Source organism: Zootoca vivipara, chromosome 13, assembly GCF_963506605.1.
Source record: "Zootoca vivipara chromosome 13, rZooViv1.1, whole genome shotgun sequence".
In the NCBI taxonomy this organism is placed as follows: Eukaryota; Metazoa; Chordata; class Lepidosauria; order Squamata; family Lacertidae; genus Zootoca; species Zootoca vivipara.
The window spans coordinates 42,049,562-42,072,253 of record NC_083288.1 but is presented as its reverse complement, the minus strand read 5'-3'; the positions used below and the strand labels follow the sequence as shown (position 1 = coordinate 42,072,253).

The 22,692-nt window shown below is 42.4% G+C and overlaps 2 protein-coding genes across 2 annotated transcripts; both read right to left on the bottom strand.

Moving 5' to 3' along the window:
* Window positions 1–4,777: 4,777 nt before the first annotated feature.
* Window positions 4,778–14,470, bottom strand: LOC132592971 (vomeronasal type-2 receptor 26-like). The gene is made up of 5 exons (XM_060281278.1): window positions 14,220–14,470; window positions 12,196–12,487; window positions 9,786–10,013; window positions 7,556–7,682; window positions 4,778–5,679 (listed from the first exon to the last, which is right to left on the bottom strand). The coding sequence occupies exons 1-5, from the start codon at window positions 14,468–14,470 to the stop codon at window positions 4,778–4,780; spliced, it is 1,800 nt and encodes a 599-aa protein (XP_060137261.1).
* Window positions 14,471–16,984: 2,514 nt separating this feature from the next.
* On the bottom strand, window positions 16,985–17,944 carry LOC118095621 (olfactory receptor 4K3-like). The gene has a single exon (XM_035136868.1). The coding sequence runs from the start codon at window positions 17,942–17,944 to the stop codon at window positions 16,985–16,987; it is 960 nt and encodes a 319-aa protein (XP_034992759.1).
* Window positions 17,945–22,692: the final 4,748 nt, after the last annotated feature.

Below are 22,692 nucleotides of genomic sequence, written 5' to 3'. Positions count from 1 at the left end.
TTCCCTCACTGTGAGAAGCAAAGCTACAGGGAACCAGGCAGAGGGCCTTCTCGGTAGTGGCACCCACCCTGTGGAATCGCTTACCATCATAGGTCAAAGAGATAAACAACTACCTGACATTTAGAAAATATCTGAAGGCAGCCCCGTTTAGGCAAGCTTTTAATGTTTAATGGATTATTGTATTTTAATGCTCTGCTGGAAGCCGCCCAGAGTGGCTGCGGAGACCCGGCCAGATGGGCGGGGTATAAAATATTATTATTATTATTATTATTATTATTATTATTATTATTATTGATGATGATGCACATCCCCCATCACACAGCAAAGCTGATTCTTCTCAGACATTATTTATGAAGATTTATTTCATTTGTGATTCAGCTGCTAACTACACTTGCTGCTCTCCTGCAGAACTGGATTGTATCTGCAATTTGCCATAACTTCTCTGTGTCTTTAAATACATTGGGTGTGCTAAAGAGGAATAGTTATTGTACTGACGCCTACCTGTCAGTTTTTTAGCTGTAACCAATTCCCCCACTTCCCCAGCAGCTTATTTGACATGCCCTCTTCACTAAATCTTCCACGGGCACCTAAATTCTTACTGCTTTTATCTTGTAAGCAATTCCCCCTTTCCTCAGCAGCTCAATTCAGATACCCTCCTAACTAAGCAGAAACTGATGAATAAGCAAAAACTGCCAGTGAGAGAGAAGCCCACTCTCCCATCAGTGGCCTTTAGTATATAAGTGATCTAAATGTGTGTGTAAGACGGGGGAGAGTTACATATTTTTTTCAGGTATTGCAACCTTCCCCTTTCTTCAGGTTTTGCTGTCTGTCTGTTTGCTTATATTACAATTATGTCCCACCTTTATTTTCCAAGGATCTCAAGGTGGTGTACATAGTTCTTGTTCCAATTTTATCTTCACCCTGAAGTGGTGATACACCCAGAACTGATGCTGAAGAACCTGCCTCTTTCTCTATGGAAACTAATAGAGGTATTGTACATAGGTGTCCTACCTGCGGAATCTTAAAGATATCCAAAACAGTTGCCACATAAAAGGAGATTTCAGAATCAAGACCTCCAATGACCCCAACCAGATTATTTTCAACATCACATATATAATTAGGGACAAATTTCTCCACCATCGATAAAAGTAGCAGTGTGGCAAGATATGTACTCCTTGCATTGATATAGCTGTCATATAAGTGGAAGCCCAAGGTGATATTGGGTAAGATGTGAGGGTCTTCATTGATCTCCTTGACTGCAAATGCCAAGGCCACGATGTGCTGGTAACCCTTAGGCACCACCCTAGAATGAGAGTTGCAAATTGTATCAGCAGGAACTTCAACAGATGTATCCTTTTACACACCAACACAGTAGTTAATCATATTGATTTCAGTGGGGTTAACTCTAAATCCGTTCTACTATTGAATATCTCTTATTGACAGAAGGTTGTCTCTGACGTTTAGTTTAAATCCCCTCTCTTGTAACTTGAAGAAGCTAATTTGTTTCTTTACCTCCAGAACAAGAGACAACATGTTTCATCTTTCTGGTGACAGCCCTTGAGATATTTGAAAATGGCTATCATAATACTTTGGCCACCTCATGAGAAGAGAAGACTCCCTGGAAAAGACCCTAATGTTGGGAAAGATTGAGGGCACTAGGAGAAGGGGACAACAGAGGACGAGATGGTTGGACAGTGTTATCGAAGCTACGAACATGAGTTTGACCAAACTGCGGGAGGCAGTGGAAGGCAGGAGTGCCTGGCGTGCTCTGGTCCATGGGGTCATGAAGAGTCGGACATGACTAAACGACTAAACAACAACAACCATACCTCCCCTCAGTCTCATCATAGCTAAACATACCAAACTCCCTCAACCATTCTACATAAGGCTTGGCTTCCAGACCATCTTTGTTGCCCTCCTCTGCACATGCTTCAGCTTGCCAATATCCTTCTTGAATTGTGATGATCAGAACTGGACACAGGACTCCAAGTGACCAAGGCAGAATAGAACAGGACTATTACTTTCTTTGGTCAGGACACTATACTTCTGTTGATGCAGATCCCTTGAACCTTTTCACATGTACTACTGGCAAGCCAAGTGTCCCTCATCTTAGATTTGTGCATTTGTCCCTATTGAAATTCATGTTGTTACTTTTGTCCCAGTTTTCCAATCTTTTAAACTTAATAGTATCTAGAGCAAGGCTTGCTAATGTGGGGCTCATGGGACATCTTCCCTTACATGTCTGAGGTCTTTTTCTGACACTTACAAAGTCTCTGGTCTCTCTCTGCAGTGACCCCGTTTTCATGAGTCAGTGATGGTCATTGGAATTCACTAAATTCTATATTTCATAACACAGTAAGTACCTTTCAGTGCTGAAACAAACCTTAGCCTAAGTTCAGAAAATGAAAGCATAAGGATATTCAGCTTCAGAACAGGTTTTTAAAAATTCATTCTTACTAACACTCTAGTAGTTCAGATAAAGTCTATCAAAATTGGCTGTTCAAAGGGGCTCTCCCAGACACACAAACATGCATATATTTCAAAACATTTATATTCATTTCTCTACCAAGACATGGGAATTTCTCCTGTATTCTCTTAATTCATAAGAGATTCCTTCCATTTTTTTTGCACCAGCATAAGTCTCATTCAAATCTAAAGTGGATTTCCCCAGGTAAAAGGGTAAAAGTTTGCAGCCTCATTCATTATTCTGAAGCTGCAACTCTAGGTTTGATCATTCCTTTGATGTAATGAATGAGTGACTTAGTTCTTACACAAGCTCTTCAGGCAGTGCTGGAGGAGGTTCCTCAGTGAATGTTGCTGGAGAGGTGAAGAAGCCACCATGGGAAACGATGCCACCAATGAGGAACTCTCCTGGCTGATGATAGGTGTGAAGTGGATGGTGTGGACCTTGGAGCCAGCATTTTGCTAGGTGAGTCTGACATACATTGTAAGAAATCAGTTGCAGCAGCAAGAACACTAAAACTACCATCCTTAATCCAAGGGCAACTGCTTGTTTTATGCAGAAACTATTATTTTTCTGGCAATACTAGAATAGGTTTCTCTAAGATTAAAATTGTCTCATTTAAATGGAAGATTAATTTCCTGAAAGGACACAATCCGGGAGTATCCAAAAGCAGACTTGCTGATCCCAGACACTATTTAAATCATTCTGGTTAAGTTGTAGTATCCTTTGTGTTATGTTGCCAGTGGCCAGAGCAAATACACAGGGATTTTTGAGGAGGAGCAGATTAATTATAGCCCTGTTAATAACTAAGCAGAAGTGTAGTTATTCATCTAGTGCTCGGGATTCCCTGTGGTATTGCAGAAGAAATTCGCTTTCATTAGATAATAATGGACCAGTGGTGTATGGGTGAAATGAGAACTTAGAAGCTCAAAATAGAAGACTTCGTAGCCAATGAAGACTCCAAAATGTAGCCAGCATCTTGTAAATTGGCTGAGTGAACCTGGATTCAACCAGCTATGTGACATGAGTACAGTGGCCTCTCATTGCTGTTCTGGGGATGACAGTTGTGTCCCCTTGCTCTCAGCCTCCTTCCCCAGTGGCCTGGGAATGCACGTTTGCCCACACCCCTAGGGGTAAATGCCCCTCTAATTCTGGAGAGGTTGAGTTGGTGCCCCCTGCCCTCCTGTATGGCTCCTGTTATAGAGCCTTGTGAAAAATCTCTCTTGATTCTGTCAACCTCTGTGAGCTGGCACCTTAGGGAGACAGAGGATTCTTGAAATCTCTCAGACCCCAAACTTCATCAGCACCCAGGTGAGGGTGGTCAGGATTCCCAAAATTGCTGAGCCTGATGTTTCATCCTTTTGGTAGATTTTAATTCAGTGTCCAACTTCATTCAGCAATGCTAATGTCTCTGGCTTCTTCTGCAAACTTCAGCATTTTATTTTTAAATTATGTGTTCTGCTTCACTTCCACTAGGGCAGTGGTTGGGGATGTGTGGCACTCCAGATGTTGATGGGTTCCAAAATCTCCAACCCCATCCAGTATGGAAAATGGTCAGCAATGAAGAGGGCTGTAGTCAAGCAATATCTGGAGGGTTATAGGCTTCCCATCCCTGCTCTAGGGGGATTGAAAGCAGATAGGCAGATAACAACAAATGAAATAATACAGCATATAGATATAGATATAGATATAGATATAGATATAGATATAGATATAGATATAGATATAGATATAGATATAGATATAGATATAGATATAGATATAGATATAGATATAGATATATATGCTGTATGCCGTCCATAGTGGCTGGGGAAACCTCTGGCTGAGTTTTTTTTTAATCAAGAGTGGATTGCATTTGGTTTGAGCAATAGTCTGGAGGCAGAAATTGAGGGAATCAGACCTTGAAGTATAGCACGTGGGAGGCCACATAAACTTTATAATTTGCTATGTAATTTAATGGTATTTGAATACGTATTTCTATTTGGTGTTGATATAATATGGTGTATATTGGACTTTTGTCATTGAAAATTAATAAAAAATTATTGAACAAAAAAAGAGAGAATTAAGGCCAGATCCAAATTTGCTTACATGTATATTTTGACAAGAATTGCTCTGAGTCTTCTTGTCCACAAATGTTACAACAGAATAATGTATGTGTAAATGTTTGATTGTTTTCCTTAAAGCAAATAAGTCAATTTTACAAATGAATTTTCTACTATGGGAATTTGGAATCTAGAAAAAATTACATAAAATTATATACTGTACAGACAAAGAAAAGAACAAAATACAGCAAAGGGCAGGTTTATTATTTCTTTAATTTCTCTTCCTTATTAGCTGTTCCCTATTGTTCAGCTCAGGCCTCAAAATGATTATGTAACATTTGGGGGCAAAGATGCAGCCCAGCAACCCAACACCAGAGGCTAAGATGGAGAAGATCTCCACAGCTACCATATATTTCCCCTTGGTGCTCAGGTAGGAAGGAATAAAGGACAGCCAAACACTGCAGAAGACCAATATGCTGAAAGTGATGAACTTGGCTTCGTTGAAACTGTCTGGTAGCTTCCTGGCGAGGAAAGCCACAGCAAAACTTACAATTGCCAGGCAGCTCATGTAGATGAGGACACAGTAAAACATGGCCACACTCCCCTCATTACATTCTAGTATGATTTCTTCTGTCGTTGAGTGCATGTCCACATCTGGGTATGGGGGAGAGGTTGCCAGCCACACAGTGCATATCCCTGCTTGAACTATGGAGCAGGAAAGGAGAATGGCATGGCCTAGTCCTTTCCCCACCCATTTTCTCATCCTGGTTTCTGGTTTTGTGGCCATGAAGGCCAAAACCACCGTGAAGGTTTTTGCCAGAACACAAGAAACAGCGGTTGAGAAGATGATGCCAAAAGCTGGTTGCCGGAGGAGGCAGGTCACCTTCTCTGGTCGGCCAATGAAGAGCAATGCACAAAGGAAGCAGAGCAGGAGAGAGATGAGGAGAGCGTAGGTGAGGTTTCGGTTATTTGCAATGACAATGGGTGTAACGTGGTGTTTTATAAATATACCAAGTACCAGAGCTGTGATCAAGGAAAGGGAAAGAGAGAAACAGGATAAACTGATGCCCAAAGGTTCTTCATAAGACAAGAAGCTGATATCCTTGGGTAGACATGCATCCCGGTTCTTGCTTGGATAGTCTTTGTCCGGGCATTTATAACAGTCATTCATATCTGGGGGGGGGGGGATAAATAAATTAGCTCATATCATGTCAACTTGCTGAACTTTTTACTTTCTGTCTGAGAAGAAAAGAGCTCTCTTTAAATCAAAACACATATCTAGTACTGTCTGGGCCTCTGCAAAGTGGTATTACTGAATTTAATTGGTTCAGAGATATGTGGTCTTGTAAGTGTTAAAGCCAGAGCCATTGACATCTGAATATTTATTCACACTAGCCTGGATGCAGCCTGTGTAAGTCAGAAGGAGTGGGAAGGCCCCATCTAGATATGATTGAACCACATACCATCCAATTACTCTCAATGCCCAGTCACTCTCATTTGATTAGCATATTTAGAGTATCTGAAAGGCAATGATCACATAGAGGCAGGATCAGACACAGTAGATTATCTATTTTGTAATGTACTCAGCCGTACAGTGGTGCCTCGCTAGACGAATGCCCTGCTAGACGAAAATTCCACTTAACGAAAGGATTTTCTGATCGGAGGTTGCCTCGCTATACGACGAGATTTTCTATGGCCACCGCTTCATCTTGCGAAGCGTGGCCATAAAGTCCTCTGATCAGAAAATCAGGGCATTCATCTAGTGAAAGGAGAACCAGCTGTAGCAAGGAAAGAAGGCAAAGGAAGCTCAGCTGAGAGGCGCTGGCAGCTGTCACCGCCTCTCAGCTGATCTCCCTTTGCCTTCTTTCCCTGCTGCAGCTGGTTCCCCTTTGTGTTCCGCTGGTTTCTGCCCTGGCAGAGACCAGCAGAACACAAAGAGGAACTAGCGGGGGAGCAACTTGTTGTCTGCCCGCTTGCCTTCGCCGAGGCGGCGCTTTCTTGGCGAAGGCAAGGGAGCAGGCTAGGTAGATGTCCCCCGCTTGCCTTCGCCGAAAAAGCCGGGCGCCTTCTCAAGCCCCCTACGATCCCCGCTGTGTGACAGGCGGGATGTGGGGGAAGCGCAGGAAAGATCCTGTGCTTCCCCCACATCCTGCCTGTCACACAGTGGGGATTCTAGGGGGCTTCTCAAGGCAGGCAAGCAAGGGGTTTCTCAAAGGAGGCAGGCAAGACGCGGCGGCGGGGGAAGACCTTCCTCCGGCGCCGCGTCTTTCCGCGAAAAGCCGGCACTGAACGCAACTTCGGAGGTGTCCGAAGTTGCGTTCAGTGCCTGGGGAGGCAGGCAAGATATGGCGGCGGGGGAAGGTCTTCCCCACCACCGCGTCTTGCCGCGCACAGCTGGCATGGAGCGCGGTTTCGGAGACCTCCGAAGCCGCGCTCCATGTCGGGGGAGGCAGGCAAGACGTGGCAACGGGGCAACGTCTCCCCCCGCCACTGTGTCTTGCCGCGGACAGCCGGCATGGAGCGCGGCTTCGGAGGTCTCCGAAACCGCGCTCCATGTCGGGGGAGGCACACAAGACACGGCGGCGGGGGAACGTCTTCCCCCGCCACCACGTCTTGCCACGCACAGCCGGCATGGGGCTTGGTAGAGGTGGGGGAAAGGCATAGGATCGTTCCTTCGCCTTTCCCCCACCCCGCCCGACAGAGGCGGATCCGATGAAGCTTCTGAAGCTTTGTCCGATCCGGCTCTGTCGTTGGCAGCAGCAGCGCTTGCTCTCTTGGCTCGGGGAAGCGCCTGCCTGCCTTCCCCGAGCCAAGAGAACAAGCGCCGCCGCCGCCACCACCACCAGTTCCCCCCTGAGCCCATAGGAATGCATTAATTGACTTTTAATGCATTCCTATCGGAAACGGTGCCTCGCTAGACAAAATTTTCGTAGGACGAATTGAGTCCTGGAATGAATTAATTTCGTCTAGCGAGGCACCACTGTACTTACAACAGCTTTCAATTATTAGCACTGAGACTGGATCTATTTAATCTATTTATTTCTCCTACCATCCTGGTTTGCAATCTTCCCCTCTGCACATGGGATGCAATCGTAGCAGCAAGGTGGCTGTCCCTCCTTCACTTTCTTGCTGGATCCTGGAAGACATCTCTCAGTACAGACAGAAAGAGGCTGAGTCTATTCCATAAATGAAATAGCGGAAGAGTCATCAGGAGAATAATGACTATGGAAATTTTCATGTTCTTGGGCCCTTCTCTATGTTACTAAGCTGAGCCAGCATTTCAGCAATATGTGAAAAGGCTATATTTTTTCAGTAGTTTAATTTTTTGAAGTAATATGATAATCCCTCTATTGTTCTAGGATTTCATTGTTGTGCTTATCTGTTCTGCATAGATTGCCCTGCCAATTAATGTACACCCTGAAGTTACTCTAATGTCCCTATTCAGTTTGTCATAATGCAGAGATGGGCAACCTTTTGAGCTTGGTGTGTCAAAATTCACCAAAAAAAACAAGCATAACTCGGGTGGTGTGTCACTTTGAGAAAAAAACCCATAATTTTGCGATATTTATAGTTTAAATAACAAAAATATATAATTGTAATATATAACTGTATTTATCCACACTATACTGGCAGAGCTACCTGGATGCTCGGATAATTTCTATATAGAGTGGCTTCTTTCCGACGCTAACCCTAATGTGTCAGCGAAGGTTGCCAAATTCTGTGCTAGAGCCATAAAAATTCGGTCCAATCTAATTAGCAGTGTCCAAATATCCTCAGAACATCTTCAGGACTAGCTAAAGAGGATCCAGTGATATTAACTGCTGTATTCTACCTCCCTAAGTAGTAATACTCCTTTTAATTAGTTTTCTTTTAACTAATTGTTAAAACTTATACTTATTGTCTATTTTTAGATATTCTTGTTTTCTTTTATTGTTTTTATGTATTGCATATTTATGTGTGCTGGTCAAGAACCGTAATAATAATTCAACAACAACAACTGTATTTAATAAACCAAAAACTAATTATTTAACCAAATCAAACCTTATCACAAAGTGCCCAGAGTTGTTGAGCTTTTTGGGGGGAGCTGCTGACCAAAGTTTTGGAGGCTTTTTTTTGGGGGGTGTGTGCAAAAGTTGCTTTGCTTTTGGGGGGTGCCCCAAAGCTGCTGTGCTTTTTGGGGGGGGAGAGAACAGAAATAAATGACGAATAATACCTTCGCTGGAACTAACACGCAGCACCGACATAGTCTGCCAAAGTGCCAGAAAGAAACAGCACAGAAAGTTTTTAAAAACCAATCTGGTTACCAGCAACAACAACAGAAAGGGACCCGGGTTTTCACAGTGGAGACAAGCTCTAGCGGAGACAAGCTGTAGGAGGAGCAGGAGAAAAATGGGGGGGGGGACAACAACAGCGCAAATTGCCCAATGGGGCGCGTGCCACCAGTGAGGGCTCTGCGTGTCACGTCTGACACGCGTGTCATAGGTTCGCCATCACTGTCATAATGGCTACTTTTGAGTATGTTGTGTACAATTGATTTTGTTGCTGGTGGCTACACCTGTTCTTGGACCCATCAGATGCTGTTTAAGGATGAGTTTAAATAAGGGATTTCTGAGGAATGCAATCTTGGTGATTTCCAAAGCAACATAAATTCTGGACAAATACATAAATTGAAATTAAGCTATCAAAGACCTGTGATACTCCTTGAAATGTTGCAACACAAATCTCAGCATGGTAAGATACTTTTGAATACATCTTTTGAGATAACTCTTTTTTAAAGACTGATGTATCCATTCCTAATACTCAATCGCTTGCTCTTCACACTTTTTCTCTCAGCTCCCTCCTTCACTCTCTCAATCTTCACCACTTCTCTTGCTTCCACCTCTTCCACTTGTGGCCTTAGAAGAATAGTGGTCTCCTCCACCTTCTGCTGTCTGTTCTCACTTTCTTCCTCTGGTATTAATATGCCTCCTTTCCCCAACCACCTGATTTCTCCACTTTTCTTGGAAGAAAGGCAAAATCCTGGGGCATACCTATTTATGCATCCTCTTTAACTCGATGGAAAATCAGTATTTTGTAAATGTACTTTGTAATAAAATATTAATAAATATAATAAAATATTTACCTTTGCTTCTTGAGTCATTTTTGCTGTAAGCTTTTGGCTCTTAATCTGGTACTTGTATGCATTGGTCATGTTCTACACAGTAACTTGCAGATTAAAAGACAGTGAATAGACATGCAAGATTGAATCTCTTTGGAATTATCTAACAATGCAACTCTACCTGATTAAACCAACTGTGCCATGTTATGGCATCTTCATCAAGGATGAATGATTGGTCTGGAGAAGCCTGTGGATCTATCCTCCCAATGCTCACTCTGTGGAAACTTTGGTTGGGGAATATAATCCAATTGACAATATTCAAGCTAGATGCTGCCTCTCCATTCTGATTGATGAAGACCACATCTCCAGCCGTATTGTTAAACGAAATACTTCTCAGAAAGCGATGAAGCTAGATTGAAAACAGAAAACGCACTTGTTTGGAAAAGACTGCAGTTGCAATACAGGGCTAAGGTATCTGTTTCCTGTGGGCAGGACCTACAGCAAGTGGTGGGTGGTGATTAAGTCAACAGTGAGTGGAGTCAGGTCCAAGGATGGAGAGACCACCAATTTTCTCTCTCCCACATCTCTCTCCCTCTCCACTTTTTAACAACCTTTCTTTCTATCTATCCTCACCCCCACTTCTTTTCCTCTCTCCCTCTTCATCCCAGGAGACACAACAGGAAACCACCTGCTCTGAGGGAGGATTGGGTTTATATGGGATAGAGAGAATACTGAACATCTCTCTTGACCATTACCGCTGCTTCTTATCTGTGAATGCCATGGCATCTCAGTGGTATCCAAACTTCATTTTGGAAATCCATACTTTGTGAGAGAATAACAGGCCTCTTCCAATTGAGGATGTTTAGTCTATTACCTGCCAAAACTCTTGATTCTGATTCTTCTTTCTCCCTCCGTACGCCATTTCTCTGTGCCTGAGTCTGGATGTAGACATGGCATGTAAAGCATGGGCCATGGCGTAGACAGCATTGTGGATGCTGTAACTGTGGCCTGTCATGCTCATTTCAAAAAATGATCCAGGAAGGCTCTCCAGCTTCTCTTTTCCAGTGCAAATATTCCCCTCCACCTTTTCTGAAGTGATATCTGAGAATACACATCCAAAGGCCTGTTCCCAGAAGTCCTTGATAAAACCATCCCCATCTGTGCTGGATGGGTTTCTGTGCAGAACATACTGATGAAATCCTGGTGGGTTTCTGAAGTGAATTTCAAAGGATATAGCACCATTGAATATCCCTGAATCCCACTTCCTTTGATAGACAAATGAGGTGAACTCAACATTGGCTGTTATTATCCATACTTTACTTTTTATATTGTATGTCATGTCATCAAGTTCTGATAGGTATGGAAGCCATCTAAAAGTTGTCATGGAATAAGATTCTCCATAGGCAACTATTACATTAGCTGTGCTGCTAAAAATTTTATGGTTTATAATTGCCCCCTGTTTTACTATGTCATTCATTTCAGAAATAAAACTACAATAGGGGATTCTTTCTATGAATGCAATGCAGACACCACTCTTGGTAAATACTGGCAAAATGGTTTGCACAAATCTTTCTCCATTGTCACTGCCTGTTGCAAAGACTCCAATCCATGTCCACCTGAAATGCAGAAGCAAAGAGAGAATTCCCTCATACTGAAGGGCTTCTGGGGCTGCCATCTGGTAGAAGGGAAGCCCTGGGCTTTTATCATTCATCACTGGAGCAGAGCCATAAATGAGCTGAAACGTAAACGGAGGAAAAGAAGAGACAGAGTTCTTTCAAATTATTTATATACATTATGTGGTGAGGTTCTTGTAGGATGGATAAAACTTATTGTAGGAGCATACTTCGGCCCAAAGAGAGGATTAACTACCTCTGCCTTTGGCATTTTTTCGCTATGTCAGAATTGCAACTTGGGTTCTATACACATTTCTTCTGTGGAACTTCTTTTGTCTTCATGAGGCACATACCCTAGCACGCAAACTGTCTCTTCTTTTTCAAGACTTCTCAACTTCATTTATGAACATCCATTTCACTTGTGAGTCAGCTACTCAGTACTATTACTGTTCCTCTGCAGAACTGGATTGTATCTTCAATTTGCCACAGCTCCACAGTGTGTTTATTTTGAAAGCCCTTTAATCCTAAACCTTCACATATTAGGTGTGGTGTTGGGATGAGGAAGAATTACTGTATGGGGTTAATATCCTGTAATCAATTACCCCTTTCCCCCAGCAATTCAATTCAGATACCCTCCTCGCTAAGCAGGAAATGCTGCTTAAGCAAAAACGGCTGATGAGGGAGAAGCCCACTGATATCACTGGGATATCAGTACCTTTGATGTGTGTGTAAGATAGAGAGAGACCTTTTTCTAGTTTTGCGCCCTTTCGTATACCTTGTTCGGGTTATTGGATCAACCATTTTTCCATCCCATGTAAGGTAACTGGAAACCAATATTTTTATTAATATAAATTAGGGGGGGGAAGTGGCTGGCTCAATGAAAACTCTCTCTTCACCTGCTACCTGCTTTGGGGAAGAGAGTCCTTGCTGGGTGGGAAAGATACAAACTAATAGAGGTATTGTACATAAGTGTCCTACCTGTGGAATCTTATATGTATCCAAAATAGTTGCCACACAAAAGGATATTTCAGCATCCAGTCCCCCAATGACCCCAGTCAGATTATTTTCAACATCACATATATAGTTAGGGACAAATTTCTCCACCACGGATAAATGTAGCAGTGTGGCAAGATATGTGCTCCTTTCATTGGAATAGCTGTCATATAAGTGAAAGCCCAATGTGATATTAGGTAAGATGTGAGGGTCTTTGTTGATCTCATTGACTGCAAATGCCAAAGTCAAGATGTGCTGGTAACCCTTAGGCACCACCCTAGAATGAGAGTTGCAGGGACTTCAACAGATACAGTATATCCTTTTACATATGATCTGATTTTACAGTAGTTAATCATATCGAGTTTAGTTGTCAGGCATCAGGGAATCGGCTCCCCCTCCCTTCGGCAGTAGATAAGCAAAACAAATGAAAATGAGTCTTCTTACCAGTTAGAGACTTTAATGATCACAGTGAGAGAACAAAAAATCAATTTTCTAGGAATGGCGATGCTCCCAATTAAGGGTTCCACCTGCTTCCTCCCTAGTCACTACTGTGTTTTGTATCTGAGCTCATAATCTCTGTGTTCTCTGTTCTCTGTTCTGCCACCTTATCAGCTCTTCTTGTCCTTGGGCTGGGTGGAGAAATGCTTCCCAGAGAGAGTGAATCTGTTAACTCTCCCTCTCCCAGTGCTTCTACTCCTAGCTGTTACCCATCCAGTATTTCCCAGCTTCTTCCTTCTAAACTATGTACCTCTGCAAACCACTGGTCCAAATCTATCCTTTCCTCCTGCTCCTGGGAAGATTCAGGATCCTGCTCAGGAGCAGGGAGAGGCTCCCACCATTCCTCCTCAGTGCAGCCCTCCTCAGCACAGTCCATGACATCAGTGGGGTTAACTCTCAGTCCATCCTACTATTAAACAGTTCTTATCAATAGAAAGTTACTCCTGATTTTTAGTTGAAACCTCCTTTCTTGTAACTTGAATACACTGTTTTGTGTCCTAACCTCCAGAGCAAGAGAAAACAAGCATGTTCCATCTTACTGGTGATATTTGAAAATGGCTATCATACCTGCCCTCAGTCTCATCATAGCTAAACATACCAAACTCCCTTATCCATTCCTCATAAGACTTGGTTTCCGGACCATATTTGTTGCCCTCCTCCGCACATCTTCCAGCTTGTCAATATACTTCTTGAATTGTGGTGATCAGAAATAGACACAGGACTCCAGGTGACCAGGGCAGAATAGAACTATTACTTCCTTTGATCAGGACACAATACTTCTGTTGATGCAGATCCCTTGAACATTTACACATGTACTACAGGCAAGCCAAGTGTTCCTCATCTTAGATTTGTGCATTTGTCCCTATTGAAAATCATGTTGTTACTTTTGTCCCAGTTTTCCAATCTGTTAAGGCCAATAGTATCAAGACCAGGTGTTCCTAATGTGGGGCCCATAGGAACCTTTCTTTCCCTTACCCTTATAAAGGAAGTCTTTCCCTTACACTTATAAGTTTCTGTGCTCTCTCCTGCAATGAACTCATTTGCATGAGGCAGTGATGGTCATTGAAATTCACTGAATTCTATACTTCATAATATATACCTTCTAGCGCTGAAACAAACTTTAGCCAAAAATCAAAAAATGAAGCCATAAGAACATATTAGCTTCAGAGCAGGTTTTTAAAAATTCATTCTTACTAACACTCTAGTAGTTCAGATAAAGTCTATCAAACAAAATAGGCTGTTCAAAAGAGCTTTCCCAAACACACAGACATGCTTACATTTTAATACATTTATCTTTATTTTCCTATTGAGAAATGGGAGCTTCTACAGTATTCTCTTAATTCACAAAGACATTCCTATGGATTTTTACATCAGCACATGTCCCTTTGAACTGCAAAATTGTTATACCTAGGTAAAAGGGTAAAAGATTGCAGTCTCAGTCATTGCTCTGAGGCTGCAACTCTAAGTTTGATCATTTCTCCTCTGTAATAAATGAGTGGCTTAGTTCTTACAGAAGCTCTTCAGGCAGTGCTGGTGGGGGTTCTTCAGTGAATGTTGCTTCAGAGGAGATGAAGCCACCATGGGAAACAATGCCACCAATGAGGAACTCTCCAGGCTGATGATACATGTGAAGTGGACGGTGTGGATCTTGGAGCCTGCATTTCGCTATGTGAGCCTCACATACATTGTAAGAAATCAGTTCCAGCAGCAAGAACAGTAAAACCACCATTCTCAGTTCAAAAGCAACTCTTTTGGAACCCATGATTTCTCTGGCAATATTATAATTAGCTTCTCCAAGATAAAATTGTCTCATTTGAATGGTAGTTAAGTTTCCTGAGATGATGCAATCTGGGAGTATGTAAGATCAGACTTGTGGATCCCAGACCCTATTTAAATTATTCTGGTTAATTTTAGTATCTTTTATGTTACTTTCACAAGTGGCCACTGAAAGTCCACAGGGTTTTTTTTGCGAAGCAGCAGATTTAATTATAGCCCTGTTAATAACCAAGCTGGAATTTAGTTATTTATTCAATGCTTGTGAACCCCTGTGGAATTGCAGAAGAAAATGTGTTTGCCACATATTCAAAATTGTTGTGTTTAATTCCCTTTCAGTAGATAATGAGGGACCAGTGGTGTATTGGTGAATTTTGAAGTTTGAAGTTCATAATAGAAGACCTTGTAAAAAATGGAGACTCCAAAATGTATTATGGTGTTTTCAACATCTTGGAATTTGGCTGAGTGAACCTGGATCCGTATCAACCATGTAGCATGAGTATAATGGCTGCTCACCACTTTTCCAGGGGGTGACAGTTTCGTACCCCCACTCTCAGCCTCTTTTCCCTATGGCCTAGGCCCACACATTTGCTGGCCTTTGGAGGGGAATTCTCCTTGGCTAGTGGATCTCAAAAGGGAGGAGTCTTTCCAACCCAAAAGGTACCATAAATGGGCAACTCAGTGGTGCCTCCTGGAGGGCAGCACCTTGCTGACTGTGGCTATTGGCTGCTGCCTTGTTTGGCCTGGCAGTGAGGCTTAAAAGGGCAGATGCAGGAGGCTCTCGCAGAACGGCTGGGTGAAGAGCGACACCCTCCCACCCTCCCTTTTTATTTCCATTCACAATTCAGGTCAATTAATTATCATGCTTGTAAAATGTATTTTCCTTTTCCAGTTATGATCTAACATTGCTTTTATCCCTAACCATCATTCCGTCTAACCACTTCATTTTTATTGTACCTGCTGACCTTGCTATGGTTGATAACAGTTGTGGTATTCGAAGCCGGGAAGGAATTTGCCTGTATAGAAATTGGCTGGCCTTGAGATTCTGCCTTCCTAATAGCAAAATGTCTAAACTTTTGGTGGTTAAGCCATTTGATGGAATCTTAGTCTTCAAGTATTGGGGGAAGTAGGGCATTACCCAGTACCGAACCAGCGATGTATTCTGGGTACCCCATTAGCTCTGGGTAAAGGTAAAGGGAACTCTGACCATTAGGTCCAGTCGCGGATGACTCTGGGGCTGTGGCAATTATCTCACTTTCCTGGCTGAGGGAGCCGGCGTATGTCATGTGGCCAGCATGAGTAAGACACTTCTGGCGAACCAGAGCAGCACAAACGGAAACACTGTTTACCTTCCCGCTGGAGCGGTACTTATTTATCTACTTGCACTTCAACGTGCTTTCGAACTGCTAGGTTGGCAGGAGCAGGGACCAAGCAATGGGAGCTCACCCTGTTGCGGGGATTCGAACTGCTGACCTTCTGATTGGCAAGCCCTAGGCTCTGTGGTTTAACCCACAGCACCACCCACGTCCCTCCATTAGCTCTATCTGCACCCAAAATTGCCTTGAGTCCTGGCTGGTTGGTCACACCAGGTTGAGGGTGATGGAACTGTGCAAAGCCCTCATATTTCTGCCACTTTCTGCCCCCATTTCCAAAATGACTTGACCTTCCTAAAGCTCTGCACAGCCTGGGTCCCAGAAACCTGAAAGATTGCCTAATGTTGTTTTATACTGCTTTAAATAGTGTGAATGATGGGTGATTAATAAATAAATATCCCTGCTGTAACCAACTGGCAATTGCAGCTACAGGGAACCTGTGCATATTTAGACAGAAAACTCTCCCTGAATATGGAGAGGCAATTTGAATAAAGGGAGCATGATATTATAGCATAACATACACTTTTTCTAAAAATGCAATCTGTGCACAGCAATCAAAGTTTAATTTGTAATATTTTTGTGTTATTTCATATATTAAAAATGAGTTGATGTGTCCCCTTCCTCCACCCCCAAATGAGAACAGGAATTGAAACTTGATGGGTGGTGCTTGCATAGGAGCATCCTGAAACCAGCAGGATCAAACCCTCTCCTAACCAGCTGCTGAGCAGAGGTTTCTGCAGAGAACGTGGTGGTGAAATAAACCCTGGCAGCCTTTCCACCCACCACTCAACCCCTGAAAACCCCGGATCACTCTGTGTATCCCACCCCATAATGGGACGATCTGTGCTTGTCTTCACTCGACTTGGCCCAAGCTTTGCATGATCCAGTTGGCCTTCATCCAAACTGTTGATAATTCCTTGTTATAGCAAAGTCTATTGTTCAAGAATGTGCAATATTTTAGCTCCATTGGATGAGCCTGGGTTATAGAATCAGGAGACGGGAAAAATTTCTCCTTTTAAACTTTTTCCACCATGTATAAATGTATCGGAACTGCGAATTAAATAACTGACCATTTGTTATTATTCTGTGACAGCCAAAATCAGCTGCTAGAGGTGGCCGCCTCATTCTGTCTAATGGTGGGGACGTCCCTGAGTAGAAACCTGCCCAGAAAGCTTTGCTGAAAGGCTTCTAATGGCAGCTTTTATCTCCTTGTTCTTCAAAGCATAGGCGGTTGGATTTAGCAAGGGGGTGACACAGGTATAGAAGACAGAAAGCACTTTATCAATCATGAAATGGGCTGATGGACGCAGGTAAATAAACAAGCAGGGCCCAAAGTACATGGTGACCACAATGAGGTGAGAGGTGCATGTGGAAACAGCCTTGGTGCTCCCTTCAGAGGGACCCCTGGAGCGGATTGTGTAGAGGATGAATCCGTATGAGATGAGCAGGCCAAGAAAAGAAACTAGTGACAAAATTCCACTGTTGGTGACCATCATGACCTCCAAGGGATTTGTGTCAATGCAAGCCAACTTGATGACCAATGGGAGGTCACAGAAGAAACTGTCTACTTTATTGGGCCCACAGAAAGGCACATTAATAATGAAACCCAATTGCACAGTGCCATGGAGGAGCCCACCAGCCCAGGAGGCAAGGAGAAGGGCCATGCAACGAGGCCGGCTCATGAGTGAGGCATAACGGAGGGGATGGGAAATGGCCACATACCGGTCAATTGCCATGGCTACCAGGAGGAGCATCTCACTGCCTACAAAAACATGGAGAAAGAAGATTTGTGCCATGCAGCCCTGGAAGGAGATGGTCTGATGTTGGGCAAGGAAATCCAAGAGAGATCTTGGGATGGCAAAGGAGGATAGGCAGAGGTCCAGGAAAGCCAAGTGACCCAGCAGAAAGAACATGGGTGAATCTGAAAGACGGTCATCCCTGAAAATGGCTGAGAAAATGAGAGTGTTGCTGAAGACAGTAGCAATGTAGAGGAGGAGGAAGAAGACAAAGAAGAAGAGTTGGATTACCCAGGTTTCAGAAAGGCCAAGCAAGACAAACTCAGTCACCATTGTCTGGTTTGCAGCCAACATTCTTTTTTTTGCATATCACTGTGAATATTGGAGAGGGAGAAAGGAGACAATAATGAGATGCTTCCATCACAGTCTTTGGTGAAATCAGCAAAAAGTGCATCTTTGTGTTATCTGCCATTATTCTTTTTTTTTTATTATTTTCTTCCGCTAGACAGTTACATATTCCAATCCATACTTTAACATATATTAAATATAAAACAAATCCAAACAATATCCACATTTCTTCACCTGTGACTTCCCACCACCTTATTGCAGCTTCTTCTTGACTGGGTCCTGAGACTCCAGTCCCAGTGGATCATACATTGCTCATAGGAGAATCTGAAGGTGATTTATACTGAGCAAAGCCATTGCTCCAACTAGCTCACTAATGTTTGCAGTGGAGATGGGGAATCGGTGGCCTTTCATTGTTATTGGACTCCAAATCCATTTACCTTTGGCCACTGACCATTCTTCTTGGATTGATGGGAGCCGGAAAAATATCTGAAAGTGTTATTCCCTTACACACACACACACACACACACACACACACACACACACACACACCTGCCTTTCATTGAGTGAGGCCACCAGTCCATTTTGCTCAGTGTCATAGAAGCCAACTCTTACGGGTTGTGGGGGCTTCAGCCCCCACAATAAAATATTTGAGGGGGCCATGCTCCCAGAAAGTTGATTGAAATTGCCACCAAATGGTTTGTGAGCACTTCACCATGTGATCAATTATGCAAGGCAGGGGTTACCTGGGCATCCACAATATTTTATTCAAGTTGACAGTCTTGCTCAATACATTCTACTCTGACTGATAGTTGCTTTTCCGTGTTGTAGACACGGTAAATTCACAAACTTACCTGGAGATGCCAGGAATCGAACTGCACCACCTGAATGTAAACCATTTTATCAACTCAACTAAGATATTCAGCCCTTCTGCCCAAACTTTTGTACACACCCTAACTCGCCCCCACCCCCAACAATTATATAAATGATCAAAGGTTCCCTATCCTTGATTTAGACACAAGGTTATTATTTTTTTAGGATGATAGAAAACTGCTTTATATTGAATCAGAGTTGGAGTGACAAGGAAATCAAATATGCCACAAAAAGAAGGCCTAACAATCCAAGGTACAGTTTGCTTAAGTTCTATGAGTCGAAGAATCCACTAGTTTTAGGGACTGGGTAAGAAAGAAATAGCTTCTAAATGGGGACCATATTGAGAGATTTGCAATCATACTCTCTCATGTTTTGAATAAAATAAGGGAATTGGATTTTTAAAAGCATCTCTACTCAAACAATGAGAGATCAAGTACAAATGGGGCATAACTTTTAAGCTAAATGTATATTGGAATGGAGAATGGAACGCTATAAAATCTACTCAGAATGCTTATGGATTCAAAAAGGCTAGACATTACCTTATTCAGGGGAAATATTAGAAGGTACTGTGGACCAGGTCTTGTAACATTAATGGAGCAAAAGAAGAAGAAGATGTATGTCAAATCAATATTTGAAGAATCAGGAAATAATGTAGCAGAAAGTAGATGAACAAAAGAAATAGATGCAGGTTCAAAAAGGAGTCGAATTGTAAACTTAAACACAAAAACCTAAACTGAGATATAGCAATAACTAACTAACTAACTAACTGAACGGAGTTTCAGAAGTGAAGTAAATTCTCAACAGATTTTTTTTGCCCCTCTTCCTTTTTGTCTTTTAAAATTATTTTCTTTTGAGTTATTTTCTTTATTTTGAGTTATCTAAGTTAATTATGGAATTATTTTCTCTGAACACAAAAGTGTGAAATTCTCCTAATAAAAGTTGTTGGTATGCATGTTCATTAGCAAATGAAAAAACTGATTTCATTATTTCTTCCGAAAACTAGTACAATTCTTTTGTGTGTGTGTGTGTGTGTGTGTGTGTGTGTGTGTGTGTGTTAGCAAGATAGGAAGCTCCTTATACTGTGTCAGACCATCGATCCATTTAGCTCAGTCAGGATTTCAGACAGCAGAAATTCCACAACCCTTTCTTGAAATGCGGGGGATTGAACCTGAGACTTGATGCACGCAAAGCAGGTGAGGTCCCCTTCCTCTTCTCATCAACTACTCTAAAATATGCTATCCTTCTGCCAAAGGTTTTGTATGCTCACCAACTATTCCTCTTCCTAAGAATCAGTTCATATTCCAAGATGCAATGTGAGGTGCTTGGAGTACAGCTGTTTGGGGTTCCTCGGAGCTGCTGTAGAATGAAATTAGAGGAGATTCTAAGGAGAACTTACCCTCCAGAGAACACTGTAGAAAAGAAAGCTGGAGCTACTCTGTATCCTCTCACAGCAGATTTCAGCAGCTGCTCCTTCACTACCAGGGTGTGTGACAAAATGTGGATCGTAGCACTGTGTTTGCAGAGAGTTCATCCAGACATCCTTTTGTGCCACATTTCTAGTCACAGGTCCAGGTGTTAAATATCTATGTTCGAGGCAGGGGAAATAAACACCAGTGGCAGAATGATTAACAGACCACATGCCACTATCATGCTCTATTTTGTGATTCCCTTCCGAACAAGAATTTGGGTAGGCACTGTCAAGAGACTGAGCCCTCAGCTAGATGGTCAGAGTCTGATGTGGAATGGTAGACTGAATTTCTCATGTTCTTTTTTTAAAAAAAATAAAATAAAGTCTTTATTGATTAAAATGATTAAAATGAAGAGTTAACAAAAAAGCAATCAAGTAAGAAAGCAAAGAATAAGAAAAAAGTAAAATAAACATACATACATAGATACAGTCACAAAACATACAGATTCAAACACCCATACTTATATAAACACATTCCTCTTTCTGCTATTTACATTGTTTCTACTTTCTTTTGACCTCCAGTTATACTTGCTGCATTATATATTAACTAGGTACTTCTCATGTTCTTAAGTTTTTCCTTAGCAAAGAATACAACTTCTCTAACCTCAGTATTCCAACAACAAGCTGGGAATGATCTATTCCAGATCAGGCTCTGGCCATCTGGTTGAGTCTCCTGATAGTGGTTAGACCAGATGCCTATGGTAAACCCATAAAAAGAACATGGGTGCAATAGCCCTCTCCTTCTGCCCCCCCCCAGCATTTAGAGGCACATCACCTCCAAAACTGAAGGTACTAAATGGTCCCCAGGGTTTTTGATGGACAGTTGCATCCTTATAATGCTGACTAGTCCTGAGACTACACCCGTGTCCATCAGTAATCTAGTCACCAAAAGGCATGTGGAGCACTGGAGTTAGACAGGGGGAAAGGGAAGATTAGCAGATGGAAACTGCTGGACAGCTCCTTGGAGGAGTCTCCAACATGTCACTTGCCACAGAGTTTCGCACCAGTCTGTTGGAAAAATCTAATACACCCTTAACTCTCTTTTTTTCACCCACCTGCAAATCCCGGCAGATATTCCTTGAGGTTTTCTGCAGCAATTTATTCTGTAAAGCTTAGCATCCGTATGGATAACTTTGTTCTAGTTCCATCTGCTGCCTATGAGTGGGGACAGGATGAGATACCTGTGTGGATGAGATCTCTGCTTAAAAGGCAGGATGAAGAGCAAATCAAAAGTTAGTGAAGTGTGTGTGTGTGTGTGTGTGTGTGTGTGTGTGTGTGATTAATTGTTCATTATTTCTGAAATGCATTAGCTGGTGTATTTTCTGCTTCAAGGGAGCTAGCAAAAGAAGCAATACTTTGTCACTAAGGTACACAGCTGTCCTCAGGGGTGTATTGTGTGTTGATTTGACTTTCTGGTTTGGTTTCCTGGTTAGATGGCAAAGGGAGAACAAAAGATGTGGATAAAGAGGGTTTTCTACTCCTTTCTTGAATGTGTGATTCCACCACCTCCAGCAACTGAATAATGTCCAACTGTACCAATCAAGAGGAAAGGAAGGGCAAGATATTAAGTGGGTAACAAGATGAGCAAGATGATTTGTGGCTAAACTATTTCCCAGCTGCCGCCATTATTACATGTGCCTCTATGAACCTCAAAACAGGCATGTGTGAGAGGTGGAACTTTTGTGTGAGTCAAATACGAATGCCAGAAATTCACAGCACAATTTAAAAATGTAACATTTTTTTACATGTGTCGTTTTGGAAAATTGAGATTTAAATTACTACAATGCAATCAATGTGATGCAAGACAATAGTGGGTTCATTTTAATCCTAATACATTCACAATGCTTAATCTAAAGAAAAGGGGGAAAAGTTCTTTTAAAGTAGGAAACAAAACGATGGAGCATAACCCTAAGTTACTGAAACCCCAAGAAAATAGGAACGAATACAATGAGCTAACTTGGGCCTTGCAACTATCTTGCTGTTATGTGTACGTGAGTTGTCTCTGGGCTTGTCCACACTTCCTATTGTCCTGTGCTAAGAAGTTTTCTGCTTGTCCTGTACTTTCTAAGCACTGGTCCGAGTGTTTTTCTGTTTGCCCCACTGCTTTCCCCAAGAAAGTCCACTGTTTACCACTTAGGACTTATCCACCCCTCTGTTTGCCCTGCAACTTTCCACCGGGGAAGCCCAATCTTTAGTGCTAAATTGGAACAAATGACAATCAGATTTTCCAGGAGCAAAGGAAAAACTGCTCAGACACAGGCCTAGAAAGCACTGAACGAGCAGAAAAATGTTCAGACTCATTGTTTCTAGGCCCAGGACAAGCATGCATCCATGTACATGCAATTGTGAACCAGCATGTTGCTTAAGATCACTCTCTCTGGGGAGAGAAACTGGAGATAATAGAGCCATCTATAGT

Excerpts from the sequence above, each read along its gene's own strand:
- LOC132592971 (XM_060281278.1), bottom strand. The coding sequence starts at position 14,470 with ATGGGTTCCAAAAGAGTTGCTTTTGAACTGAGAATGGTGGTTTTACTG. Across the intron at positions 10,014-12,195 it reads ATACATATAAGATTCCACAG|CTTCATCGCTTTCTGAGAAG; the intron begins GTAGGACACTTA and ends TTTTCAATCTAG. Across the intron at positions 7,683-9,785 it reads GGCACAGTTGGTTTAATCAG|ACTCAGCCTCTTTCTGTCTG; the intron begins GTAGAGTTGCAT and ends TTTATGGAATAG.
- LOC118095621 (XM_035136868.1), bottom strand. The coding sequence starts at position 17,944 with ATGTTGGCTGCAAACCAGACAATGGTGACTGAGTTTGTCTTGCTTGGC.